Consider the following 14799-nt stretch of genomic DNA (forward strand, 5'->3'; position numbering starts at 1 on the left):
ACAATATTTCTGTTTATGAACAGCTCAACTATTAAATCAGTCAGTCAATAGCCTCACAAGGTCCCCCTGGTTTCTTCCACAATTACCTCCAGCAGAAGGACACTGCTCCGGAAACAGGAGAAATATATAAACATACTACAACACAAAGAAATATAATTCTCCAAGGAGAAAAAAAAAGACACATCTCATAGGCAGGAACAGTAATAATGTGATACACAACAATATCCACATCCTGCTCACTGAACTGGGCTTCAAAAGATAGCCTGAAACATTTTTTTCCTGGTGATGCAATTAAGCTTCCATGAAAATGAAGAAAATATATTCTACATACACGTATACAATTATCAAAGATCCTTAGAGCAAAAGCTGGGATTCCTTCAATCTTTCTTTTTTTACACCACCCTGATCTACACACACATACACACTTTACAATACTGTAAAACATGATATATTTCTCTCATGAAATTTTTCGTGAATTGAAGCCGATGGCCTTTTTCGTGGCGTGAAATTTTCGCGAACTACCACTGGCATTCAACGCATAGTGTATATGAATGTTCACATGCATTTTGATTTCGCGAATCTTTGCGCTAACAAAATTCGCGAAATTAAAATGCACATGAACATTCCTCATTTTACAATATGGGTTTCTGGATCAAGCATTCATAGCAATACTTGATGTATCTACCTTTACTTACTTTGTGATGCATTTAATATTCAGAAGGAACAATACTACACTGGGATGAAAAAAAAAAATAGGGAGAAGGGGAGGGGAGACCATACTCTTAATAATCCACAAAATAGTGTAAATTCTTGCTCAAACAATAAATGCATTAAATGTCACCCTCACTGTTTGGCAGAAGATGGGCAAGTGAGATATTGATTCACATATCAAGAAAATACAAACCATAGAAACATAGAATTGTTCTGATAAGCCAGATCTGATAGGAGACAGCATGCAATAATGTAAATAAGCAAATTTAGTATTACTTTTTTGAGTCAAATATTCACTGACTTTATCATTATCTTATCAACAAACCATTGAAACATAGAATTGTTCTGATAAGCCAGAGCTGATGGAAGAAAGCATGCAATAATGTAAATAAGCAAGTTTAGTATTACTTCTTTGAGTCAAGTAAATGACTTTATCATTATCTTACCACTAGATAACCACTTCCTTGACATTAAATCAAACAAAGAATATCAAGAAACATAGAATTGTTTTGAAATTTGTTTTGATAAGGCAGAGCTGATGGAAGAAAGCATGCAATAATGTAAATAAGCAAGTTTAGTATTACTTTTTTGAGTCAAGTAAATGACTTTATCATTATCTTACCACTAGATAACCACTTCCTTGATATTAAATCAAACAAAAAATATCAAGAAACACAGAATTGTTGAGAAATTTGTTCTGATAAGGCAGAGCTGATAGAAGAAAGATATGCAACTACAGAAGCACTCTGAGAGCGCAGACCTCCGCCAAGCAGCTACTTTCCACCGTGATATTGCTCTTCCATAGAAATCAGTGATTTCCACCCACTGAAAAAAATCGCCCAGTTTCCCAATATAGAAGTATTTGTTACATCATAAACCCTCAGCTGCACGGCGCGCCTCGCCCTAGCAGAAACTAGAGCACGCACTTTAGTGCGCGCATGCAAACCTCAAATACGGGCAGCCTCAACTCCCAAGTTCATTGACCCTACCTGCCAAAATATCAAAAATCCTTCATAAATTCCCCAAAAATTCTTGGATCACTACCAAAAGTTAATCGTTTGTTACTTGTGTCATTCTCAACCTTTCCTGGAAGTTTCATCTCAATCCGTTATCTATTTTTGAGTTATTTTGCACACAGACAAACTAACTAACTAACTAACGAACAAACAAACACACAAACCAACGGTAACGAAAACATAACCTCCTCCCTTGGCGGAGGTAATAAAGTGAATGAGCTAGTTTAGTCATTGCTTCTTTGAGTCCAGTGAATGTGTCATCACTATCTTATCACTACATAACCACCTCCTTTCTTATCACTAACCATGTCCTTGACATTAAATCAAATAAAAAATATCAAGAAATATAGAATTGTTGGGAAAATTGTTCTGATAAGCCAGAGCTGATGGGAGACAGCATGCAATAATGTAAATAAGCAAGTTTAGTATTACTTCTTTGAGTCAAGTAATTGCCTTTATCATTATCTTACCACTAGATAACCACTTCAAGAAACATAGAATTGTTGAGAAATTTGTTCTGATAAGGCAGAGCTGATGGAAGAAAGCATGCAATGTAAATAAGCAAGTTTAGTATTAGTTCTTTGAGTCAAGTAAAACTAATGACTTTACCATTATCTTTAGTAGCACTAGATAACCACTTCCTTGATAATGAATCAAAGAAACAATATCAAGAAACAGAGAATTGTTGGGAAATCTGTTTTGACAAGGCAGAGCTGATGGAAGAAAGCATGCAATAATGTAAATAAGCAAGTTTAGTACTACTTCTTTGAGTCAAGTAAATGACTTTATCATTATCTTTAGTTGCACTAGATAACCACTTCCTTGATATTAAATCAAACAAAAAAATATCAAGAAACACAGAATTGTCGGGAAATTTGTTTTGATAAGCCAGAGCTGACGGACAAAAGCATGCAATAATGTACATAAGCAAGTTTAGTATTACTTCTCTGAATCAAGTAAATGACTTTATCATTATCTTACCACTAGATAACAACTCCCTTTCTTATCAGTAAAGAATCACATCCTTGACATTAAATCAAACAATAAATATCAAGAAACATAGAACTGTTGGGAAATTTGTTTTGATGAGCCAGAGCTGATGGATGAAAGCATACAATAGAGTGAATGAGTTAGTTTAGTCATTGCTTCTTTGAGCCAAGTAAATTATTTTTCTCATTATCTTATCACCAAATAACCAATTCCTTGACATTGAATCAAACCAACAATATCAAACAAAATAAAGAGCCTGACATGAAAGATTTTGAGGACTTTGTTGTTTTACGGAAAATTAATATCTGATGCATACTTGTTTGTTTTAGCAAATTGATTATCTTTTTTTTTTCCACCATACTCACTGCTTGGCCAGCATCTACTACATGTGTACATCTGACTCTGGAAATGTCTTTTGCTTGTGTTTTTGGCCACAGTTTGCATAGCTTTGGATCATAAGTTGGTATATAAAGACATTTTACAGATTGGTTATCAAAATGTTGGTGCTGACCATTAAACCTTTGTCTCACTGACCAATGTCAATTTAACTTCAACCCACGAATGAAATTATCATATATCGATACAAATGAAACAATTACATCAATTAATATACATGTGTTTAATATGTATTATACATCAGTGTGTCAAATGCCACTGACCTAACCACAATCAATCACTGGGTTTTTCCTTTTTCTTTATTCTCTGCCTTCGTTGTTACAAGCTATGGAGACGGAGCGGAGGTGTTACCCACCTTGACATGCACAAAACCGCACAGCGTGGGCACAACAACAATCGTGTGACAAGCTAGCGAAGGGAGGACAGTGATTGGTCAAGCAAATCGCCAGCGCTGAAAGGGCTTCACACTAGCCCACCAAGGCGTGGAGGAAATATTTGGTCGGCCTCCTACACTCTTTTTGTTTCTTGTTGTGCAACAATGGGCAACAATTTCTGGAAGTTGACTTTTTTTTCCCCTTTATCATAACTGACCAAACACTAAGGACACACACACAGAAAAAAAAAGAAAAAAAAAAAGATGCTGACCTTATTTTCAACAAGACATTCCAAACTCATTATACTGGCCTAGAAAATAAACTGAAGATTTTTGGGTTTTTTTGTTTTTAATATTACAAAACATTATTTGTGTAACACCCGATAACTAAGCGTTACTCATTCCTTGCCTGTGTATGATGGTATGATTATTAATCATTACATCAATTTTTATGACACAAACAAAACAATGATACATATGTGTTTGTTGATTCATGCATTGTTTCTGTGACTCAGACAGAAAGAGTAGTTAAATTCTTGTGAGAATGTTGAATTAGTTTTTACTTGGCAAAGTACAGGAGTACGCCCAAAGGCATAGAAATACTAATTATAATGAAAGTGAGAATACACGGTACACGAAAGCCATACAGTAAGATACTACATGTAAAACATTCAAATAACAATCTGTGTGTTTTGAGTACCAATTGGCATTGAAAAGTCCATACTATTGTACACACTATCCTAGGTTCTCTGGCACAGTAAGGGTTGAGGCATAAATAACATACCAGTCTGCTTGGATGCGAAAAGTTAAAGGACAAGTTCACCTTCATAAACATAAGGATTGAGAGAATGTAGCAATATTAGTAGAACACATCATTGAAAGTTTGAGGAAAATCAGACAATCCGTTCAAAAGTTATGCATTTTTGAAGTTTTTGTGCAGTAACCGCTGGATGAGAAGACTACTGCAGTGTATGTATAACTTAGATGTCACATGCGTACTACAATATAAGGAAAATATAAAGAGAATTTCACAAAATTCCATCTTTTGAAAAAAAGTATGCATTCCCCCGACTCGTTACCGACAAATGTTATGGGTAATATTATTCCCCCTGCCTTTAGAAAGAGGCAAGTCAAGTGCTCTTTTATTATGCGAAAAAAGTGAAAATATGTTGAATTTTCTTTTACATTTTCTTTATACTGTTGTACGCATATGACTCACAAGCTGTAGTAGTCTCCTCATCCAGCGGTTCCAACACAAGAATTTTAAAAATTCATAACTTTTGCATCGATTGTCCAATTTTCCTCAAACTTTCACTGATGTGTTCTACTAATATTGTTACATTCTCTCAATCCTTATGTTTATGAAGGTGGACTTGTCCTTTAAAGAATGTTTGAGGCTAGTAGTCTCATTGCAGCAACTATCAAAGAAGTCCAAGCCCAAACACTTGTCTCTTATTACAAATCTAATTTGACTTTACAAACCTGTCAGTACATTTTCTTTTTAATGTTCACCACCATGAAAATAATAAACTTTTTTGTGTCTTTTCAGCAAAACTTACAACAATAACAACAAAATGTTTTTATGATGCTGAGAGTTTTGGCAACTTCACACAGTCTTTGAAATACCACACCACTTTTTCCAGCTTTCGAAGATTTTAAGTTAGAGGCAGAGGGTTCTTAGCTCCTCACAAAGTTAATGTAGAAATTGTGTCTGTCTGCTTTTCAACCAGCGCATACAGCCATTCAGCTTTGTCATTCATCACTGAATACAGCAAATGATGTGTGTTCATTTTACTACTATTACCATTTCCAACTTGCTACACCTGTGATTGATTGAGAACGATATAAACCTCATCAAGTCATATTCTGTGACTCTGACAGAATCAGTGATTCTTCAACTGGCGAAGCAGCGATTCAACCTAATTGGCATATGACACATGCACCAGGTTGAACATAGCAGCGACACTTTTCTTTGAAAAAGAGACAGACAGAATAAAAGACAGACAGACAGACAGACAGACAAGGAAATAAAGAGAGAGAAAGAGAGTAAGAAGCGGAGACAGTTTGTGTGAGAGTGTGTCATCGTGATAGAACCAAGCTGTGGGCACAGACTGTTGGTATGTCTGTAACTCCGATTCGACGACTTCTTCCAGTTCTACCGCCCCGACCTGTGTAAACACTACTTCCAGAAGGCACGGCGGCACTCCGACGACAAAGGGCAGAGACCACAGTTGCTATGGTAACAGACTTTGGGAAACCATTCACACTTGAGTTCATGCAACATTTCAGCAATAACACCCCCCCCCCCCATTTCGCGCCACTATCCCAACCTCCATTCTTTGTTCAAACAAGAGGACCATGTTCCCCACGACACACATTCGGGAACACAATAGCGTAGTGCTGGGCCAGAGTCTGGCCCTTTATTTACTAATAAATATTAACAAGCGTCTTTCATTGAGCAGAAGAAAAGGATTGAAACTTTGATCCCAGGCAAATCTCTTTCGTTTATTTTGCTACTTGCACTGAAGGTGAGAGACAATGCTCCTTCAGCAACAGTGTATTTAGGTCTGGTTGGTAAATTCCACATAGAGCCAGAAGACATGGGATGTGTGCTCTCTTCAATGAAACCTGGTTGTTCTTTTTAAAAGCTTTGTTTCTAATTAGGACAGACAGACAGACAGACAAACATACTGCGACACACACACAGACAGAGAAAGAGAGGAGGAGAAGGAGTGATGTTGATGATGATGTTTGAAAAAAAAAAACCAACAAAAATCATCCTCACCAATTAATCTTCTCATGGGAATGGAGGTATGAGTTATCTATCTCTTTCTTGTGAGTGTCATCATTTAGTTTTCTGTCACACAGGTGTCTGCCTCTCTTACTTATTTTTTACTCTATTCCATTTCATCTTCCTCCTCTCATTTCTCTCACTCTCTTGTTCTCCTTTTCTTTCTCTCTCTCTCTCTATTCATCTATCTACCAACTATCTACTTACATTTATCAAGGAACCTGTCTAAATCTTCCAACTTGCCTACTTGCACACCTAAGGATCTGCATGTATGTATCACTTCGAGATATATCACTTCATCTATACACATGTGTAAATCCGCAGGTGCATAGGTGTATCAGGTAGGAATAGATAATTAGATTGCTAGATAGAAAGGTAGACAAATAGATAGATAGATAAATGGATAGATAGATAGATAGATAGATAGATAGATAGATAGATAGATAGATAGATGGATAGATAGATAGATAGATGGATAGATAGATAGATAGATAGACAGACAGAGTAGATACAGTAGATAGATAGATACAAATGTAGATAGATAAAGATAGGACAGGATAGGGATAGATAAATCAATAGACAGATAGATACACATCAACATTCTTATTTTGATTTTTCCTCTGCAACACCAGTAAAGCAGTGGAATTTCCTCTTCCACAGAAAGTAAACTCTTGAAGATCCATCCGGCAGATCCCGAGAAGACTGCAGGCCTTGAAAGCGTTAAACATTTATACGAAAAGTCCTCGCCAGCCGAAAAATAGAATGTTTCCCTGGGTGCTTGGCATACGCGGTGTCAATTTGCGTTTTGTGCAGTGGGGGAAGGGAAGGGAAAGGGGTGTGGCTAGTTGGGACGAAAATACGGTCCACAAGGGGAGAGGAGATTGGAGCTATGCGAGTTCTGGTATCACGATAAAACTCGCCCAAACTGGCATCACTGGATGTCGGCAGGTAACGACATATCTCCCCCTTTTTCTCTCTCTCTCTCTCTCTTTTTCTCTTTTCTAGGTTTTTTAAACATATCCTGTGATCGAGAGCTGCTTTTAATGGGTTATGATTCGCAAAGGGCACATTTCAGATGCACGAGGGAACGGACGCCGTCTGGGCCAATACACTTTGGCCTTCCAGAGGCCCGAAATGCACACCTCTTTTAGTAAATTGACATAGTGCTCTGAACTAAAAAAGAATGTGTGATTTAGCTACAATCCCTCTTCAAGATCAAGACATTTTTAGTTAGCTTCTTTTTTTTTCCATAAGTGGGTCCTTCAGCATAATCCTTACCAACATGTTTGGCCTGAATTGTTGTAGAGCATTTTCCCCCTGGTGACATTTGAGAAAACTCACAGTTCTAAAAGTTTGTTTGAATGGTAACATTTACTCTCTCAGGTTCTAAGCTTAGCCGCTAAACCTCCTTAAAGGGGAAATTTGCTCAAATTGGCTTGCTTAAAGGAAGGATATCAGATACCATGAAAAATTGTAAATATTGTTTTAAAACTTTGTAAAAAAAGACAGGCAGGGACATATAATACTACTATGACCATGTTGTTGTTGTTGATGCTCTTTTTTTTTCAATTTTCAACCTCTGAGCAAAAGCCATGCCAAATCTGGCTCAATATTCAGTTTCACACACAAAAAAGATAAAAATAAAACAAACACACACAAACAAAAAACTCTGTTCTATGAAGGCACACCTACACAGACACTGCACAGACAGATCTCATCAATATTCACTGGATATACTGCCAAATTGCTATTCAATTGCATTCACAGCTGAATGAATAGAACTATTGGTCAATTAATGTAGGGCAATTAGGGAGCTTCATGTGTGTGTGTATGTGTGTTTCGAGTGTTTGTGTGTCAAGAGTAGATGTCTGTCTAGCACAGACAGACATAGTAGATGTCTGTTAATCACTCTCTCCTCTTTCATTCATATACACTGTATGTATTCTTGTATAGACACATATATATGTAAGTAAACTAATTATAGAGAAAATGTAACCTCAAATGTAGAGCTCCTACATGTACATTAGGCTTTTTCCTCCTCATTATTCCTCCTTCCTATAACTCTTCCTCTCATCCTTCTTTCATTCCTTCTGTCCATCCTGTATCCCTACCTGGAAGTGGAGGATGATGGTCCAGATGAGTCCGAGGATGAGCTTCGGGTTGCCGTCGACGATGTCCTCATTCCTGATGTTCACCATCTTGACCTGGAGGTCGCAAGAAAAAGGGGGCGGGGCAAAGAGGGTGTATTCTGGTCCACTGATTGATGCAGAGTGCTAAAATTGCTACAAGCTAGTCAAACAAACTTTCTGTCAGTGAAAAGAACAAATGATGTAGTGATTGCAACTGATTAACAAATTGCCCTACATCGACATGAATAAGCACTGACTTGATCGGTGTTTTTAGTAGTAGCCATGGCAAAGGAAATCATGGGCACACAAATTCAGGCAGGATTTGAACCTACAACCTGATCTCCGGACTTTATAAACCACCAAGTTTCCACCCAACAGACAGTGCTGGTACTAATCCTTGTAGTTTGCAGTGGGTACTGCGCAATTATTCAAACTCGTTAAATTCTTCCGTCGACAGAAGAATTTCATGAATCTGTATGAAGTAGTAATGTCTTACCATGGTGGCCTACTAAGTGGTTCCCTTGAGCAGCTTTCAATTGCTTATTTCCATTTTGATATTATGTTCTCTGTAAGCCATACTAATAGCCTGAAAGCATGCTTGAATCACATTTATTCTGCATACATTTTTGCAAATATATCCTGAATAGCCAATCAAGGTACAGAGGTGTTAATTGTTCACCAGAATTTCTCTGGATTTTTTTTTAGTCTGAGCAGTTGGATCTCACAAACACAACTGAGGCAGATCCTAACTTCAACACATGTTCACTTCTGATTTTCATGGTAATTCCAACTGGGCAAGTAAAATTGAGATCCCAACTTAATTGACCACACATTCACTTCTGATTTTCATGTCAATAAAATTCAAAATTTTACTTGCACAATCTGGCAAGTAAGTCTGAAATAGCATTTTGATATTTTCACTTGCCCAACATCTAATTTTACTTGCCCCTAGCAGGTAGGCAAGTGTTAATGTCGAGCCCTGCAAACAGATTCTTCTGTATAAGCTGAACATTTCACATAACAACTTACTTTTCTCTTCCTCAGGAATGCGAGGGCGTTCTCCACATTCTGCAACTTGTGAATCCGCAAGGGGCCCTTCTCTCTCGACTGCAACAACAAAAACAAAAGCAAAATGGGAGAGAAAATTGGAAGGAAAGAAAGATGAGATGAGATACTAACACATTTCCTTGTGAGAAGAGATGAAAACTTCATTTTGATTCACTCCCTTAATTCAATTATTGCACACTGTCATAAAACAAAATATCAACAAAATTATGTTATACAACAAATATCACATACACAAAATGCACTGATGTACAAACACCACATGTGTGGTATCAAAGTTAAAGTGTAATAGCATGACGAAACTGTTGTAACTCCCTTCTTCTTACTCTCTAAAAACAATCGAGTGAAAATATTCACTCTTAAAGGAGTGAATACAAAAAAGAGTGAATTTAGAGTGAAATTGGAGTGACTTTTGAGTGAAAATGTTCCTTTTCACTCATTTTGGAGTGACCTCAAGGATCACTCGAAGATTTTGGAGTGATCTCTGAGGTCACTCTAAAACGAGTGAAAATGAACATTTTCACTCAAAATTCACTCCAATTTCATTCTAAATTCACTCTTTTTTGTATTCACTCCCTGAAGAGTGAATATTTTCACTTTATCTTTTTTAGAGAGTACATTCAATCAAAGCATAAAAAAAAAAATGCCATTCCCAAAGAATCAAAACAATTTGTCCCACTCTGTTCAAAACATCAGAACTTTCAGCAAAGTACAGATAGAGGGAGCTCTACAAAAACTGTGGATTTGTGTTTCCGATGTGAAGGAACAGAAATAGCACAAGGCTGAGATACATCCCTTATTTCAAACATCACATTTTGGAATATTTATTTTATGAAATAATTTCAGCTAAGACATATTCAATATTCAATTCAATTGTGCTGAAGGGAACTACAGAGGGAGCTCTACAAAATCTGTGGATTCCAGCAGGTGTGTGAAGGAATAGAAAAGAAAAAAAAATAATAATGTGTGAAACATACCTTGTTTCAAACATCACATTTGACAGCTAATAAGCTCACAATGAAGTAATAGTACCTGAGATTTATTATCGACAGCCATTTCATATTGTCATAAAGAATGGATTTGTCTGAAGACTTCACTACTCTTCCAAAATGTTGCAGGATGTTTGACTTTTTCTTTTTCTTTTTTTGATTGCACAATGAGAAAAACTGCAACGTCCTCAAAAAGATCATATACTAGAGGATAGTTCCGGGCAGCAGGGCAAAGGTTTATTGGTTCATGGATACATGTCCCTTCCTTCTCAATAACATAACTTCCTGGCTTTACCATAAACATGATTTACAATCTTCTCCAACGCCAAAGTATTCTAACTCTCTCTTTGCAAGATTTCTTGATTCACATTCGCCCCTGCTTTTTTGTTGGAAAGAGGAGAGAAGAAACTTTAATGGAAGCCCAAACCCAAAGAGCAATATGGATTGAGTGAAAGCAGCAACATTAGTAGAACATATCAGTGAAAGTTTTAGGAAAATCGGACAATCCGTTCAAAAGTTATGAATTTTTGAAGTTTCTACTTAGCCACGACTGGATGAGAAGACTACTATAGCCTGTGATGTCACATGCGTACAACGACATAAAGAAAGTATAAAGAAAATTCAATGTATTTTTACTATTCTCGCGTAACAAAAGAACACTCAACTTCTCTCTTTCAGAAGGCAAGGGGAAAAACATTACCCTTAACATACATCAGTAACAAGTCGAAGAAATTTGCATTTTATTCAAAAAGTTAAGTTTTGTGAAATTCTCTTTCTATTTTCCTTATATCATTGTACTCATGTGACATCATACACTGTGGTAGTCTTCTCCTCCAGCAGTGACTGTGCAGAGTTTTTAAAAATTCATAACTTTTGAACCGATTGTCAACTTTTGAACCGATTGTCTGATTTTTCCCAAACTTTCACTGATGTGTTCTACTAATATTGCTGCATTCACTCAATCCACATGTCTATTAAGTTGGACTTGTCCTTTAATTCACATTCGCCCCCGCTATTTTGTGGAGGGGTGGGCAATGGGAGAGAGAGGGGCGAAGGAATGGAAGGAGGGGGTGAAGAAACTTTAGGTGCAAATTAATACCAAGTTCAAGTTGGCTTTTCTTATCAGAGCCAATAAAACCAACCAAAGTGATTGAGGGGCATTTCTAGAAAATGGGATCACAAAACAGTTGTGGGACTTGGCAGTTTCAAGTGCTTTCCATACCCAAACAGTGATATTCTTCACAATGGCGTAAGCAGTTTTGATGAGTGGGTGATGTCATTAACACTAGTTTCTATGTGACCCACATAGAACTTATCATCAATGATTTCTCGCTTTGATATTTTGTTTTGGATTGTTTGGGTTTTTCTTGCTCTTGAAGTAAAGATCAAAACCTTGTCTCCTTTCCATGACATAAAAATTGTGTCTTGATAACCTAACAACAATGACTTTTGTTGGGGGGGGGGGGGGGTAAGGACCTTAAGTATCTAAAAATAATAATTCAAAAATATAGGTTTTCATTATATCACTCGTGCGTCCCAATCCAGCTGAGGGCAGACTTATGACGTGAATAGAGGCCTTCATCCTTAAACATGAACAACATTCAAAACTTGCCTGACGCCATGTAAAGGTTTTACAGCCAGACACTGCTAAAAAAATTATTGAGTATGCCCCTCCCCTACCCCACCTCCACCCCAAAAATAGAAGAAAAAATCCTGACGACAGTCACGTCACCAGACATTCATAAACATGATCCATGATATTTTCATCATAAAATTGATCTATTCTGCAAGACCTTCGAATGTCATTCACCCACACTTTTTTTTTTCCATCCTTCTTCTTTTTGAGTACTTGCTGGTTTTTGCTTTTGTTTTTCTTCTCCTTTTTCTTCTTTTTTTTTTGGGGGGGGGGGGGGGGGAGAGCAGAATAGATGGAAGAAGTAAGGCATGGAGTGAGAGGCTGGTAAAGGAGTTGGGGAGAAAATGTACAATGATGACTTTCAGAAAGATGCTGTGGATTAAAGAACATGCCAAATCGAAGAGAAACCCGTTGCTGTGGAAAATATGCAGAAATCTTGAGGAGGTTTGTGAAAGTGAATGAAAGTTGAAATGTCTGGTGCATGCTATACATACTGACATTCTATTAATTGATATTTCTATGTCATCATCATACAATGTATGTTTGCTCTGCCCAGTTGAGTTGAAATATACACTGTACAGTAGCACTTTCGTGCATATACCTCAAGAAGAATGTGGATACAGGGTTCAACAAATTATCAATAAGATTAAAAAAAGATGAATGTTGATGAATGCAGATTTTGGTGAATCTGTAAACATAAAATCTGTGAAAACTGCAGAAACACTAGTCACTTCAAGAATCATCCAAAAAGAAAAAGCATGAAAGTCTTTTTTTTTCACATTTTGTTTCAATAAGATCCGATGCATGTGCTTATCACAGGTCATTGACTAGTAACAATCATCCCATATTTGCTGACTTAGTTACGACCTCAAATATTGTTTGTAAGCACAGACATACAATCGCTAGAGCATTAAGGAGTGGCGAAACAATACCTTTAATTACGTCGCCCACACATGAAAAGAAAATGGAGGGGAAAGAAAAGTGATTTTCTATCGACAGCTGGCTAATTAGAGGGGGGCATTCCCAGAGACCCCAGAAAATTTGAGAGCAATGTTAACGTGGGCGGGAGTTCAAGACCCCTGGTACGAACAATGGTGGTTCATGGAGCTGAGAAGAACTTGATCGGTTGTTCAACCTACCCTACCCTTTATCCCCCCCCCCCTTACTTTCTAACCCCCAAGAGTAAGCATGCTTAAAGTAAAATTGTACTCAGCCACATTCAGCTTGTCTATCGATCCTAAATACCTTGAAATAAACAGAAAGATGTCAGTTCAACAAAATCAGAAACAGGATAATGAGAACTTGTGGATCTTTTCATAGTTTTACATGTTTTCACAAAATCAGTGATGTTAATCACTACCTATAGTAACGAGCAAATTATACACATGTGTTGATGTCATGGCGTGGCAAGTCTCTCATTAAGCTGTTGAGGACGGGCTGATTTTGCTACAACACGCATTTCCCATAGACACTTACTCGAGTATACTCGGGACTCGTCCTCAACGTGTTGAAGATAATATAAAGTTTTGGTACCTCAAAAGTTTCCCTGAGTTTCCTTGTCTTAAGTTTGTGTTTCAGGTTAAAGTACCCTTCATATAACTAACAGTGTGAGACTTACTTGCCCCAAGGTGCTCTCATGTCTTAGTAATCATGCAATAATGGTTTCGTACCAGAGCAGAGCGGGCTCTGAAAAATTCGAACGAGCCGTTAGTTTGACTCCACGCGGTACCGCGACAATCAATATACACATATTGTACGAAACCATTATTGCATGATTACTAAGACATGAGAGCACTTTGTGGGGAGTAAGTCTCACAGTGTTAGTTATATGAAAGGCATTTTAACCTGAAACACAAACTAAGACAAGGAAACTCAGGGAAACTTTTGAGGTACCAAAACTTTATATTATCTTTAACTGACATGCAGATCTTCTCTAAAATTCCCTCTTTCAGGGACATGAAATCAGGAAGGGAAAACAACAAACTGGCATCTCTCGCATTATATATTTGTCGTTATGGAGTAAACACACACAAAACAAAAATGGCTTTAAGAGGGATAGGTGTTGCAGCGGCTGAATTATTACCTGAAGCATTTAGTTTTTTTTAATAACTTTGTGCACAAACCAGTTAGAGAGATGTGAATTGATGATGCCATTACCTCACCTACTTCACTGTATGCGGTAGTGACATATGTAACTATTATTCTTCAGTCTTAAATAAAAAGAATGGAAACTTTCAAATTATATCGCCTTCTTCTTTTGAGTCTAATTTGGGTGAAAATTTCACTATTCCATAATCCAACTTTACTCTATTCATATCCATTCAACATGAACTTGGAATTAAAAAACTTGCAATTTAAAGGGATGGTACAGTATTGGCGGAGATGAGAATTGGGCTTTTAACTTTTTACGAGATACCAAGAAAACACTTATGATATAATACAAAACATACCATTTTAAGAGGAATTAAAAGTTTATTTGATGAAAATCTGGTTTGGAAACATCCAAAAACAAACTAAAACAAAGCGACCGTAATAAAGTGTGATGGGTCCCATACTTTATCAGAATCGCTCTGTTTTGAACATATCAGCCATTTCGAAACCAATTTTCATCAAATAAATGTTGTATTCCTCATGGAATTACATGCTCTTTCATATTTCATGAGAGGTTTCTCATTATCTCACCAAAAAAATGTGAGAAACCTG

General features: G+C 37.0%; 1 protein-coding gene across 1 annotated transcript in view; it reads right to left on the reverse strand.

Moving 5' to 3' along the window:
- Nucleotides 1–14799, reverse strand: part of LOC139716123 (microtubule-actin cross-linking factor 1-like) — a 147169-nt gene that overhangs the window by 121357 nt on the left and 11013 nt on the right. Inside the window, exons 3-4 of the mRNA XM_071627679.1 lie at nucleotides 9436–9513; nucleotides 8389–8481 (exon numbers count right to left, since the gene is read on the reverse strand). Coding sequence (XP_071483780.1) covers nucleotides 8389–8481; nucleotides 9436–9513 — 171 coding nt within the window. The remainder of the gene's footprint in view (nucleotides 1–8388; nucleotides 8482–9435; nucleotides 9514–14799) is intronic.

The sequence above is a fragment of the Diadema antillarum genome, unplaced genomic scaffold, assembly GCF_040938485.1.
Source record: "Diadema antillarum isolate AM-2024a unplaced genomic scaffold, OU_Dant_1.0 scf00000061, whole genome shotgun sequence".
NCBI lineage: Eukaryota > Metazoa > Echinodermata > Echinoidea > Diadematoida > Diadematidae > Diadema > Diadema antillarum.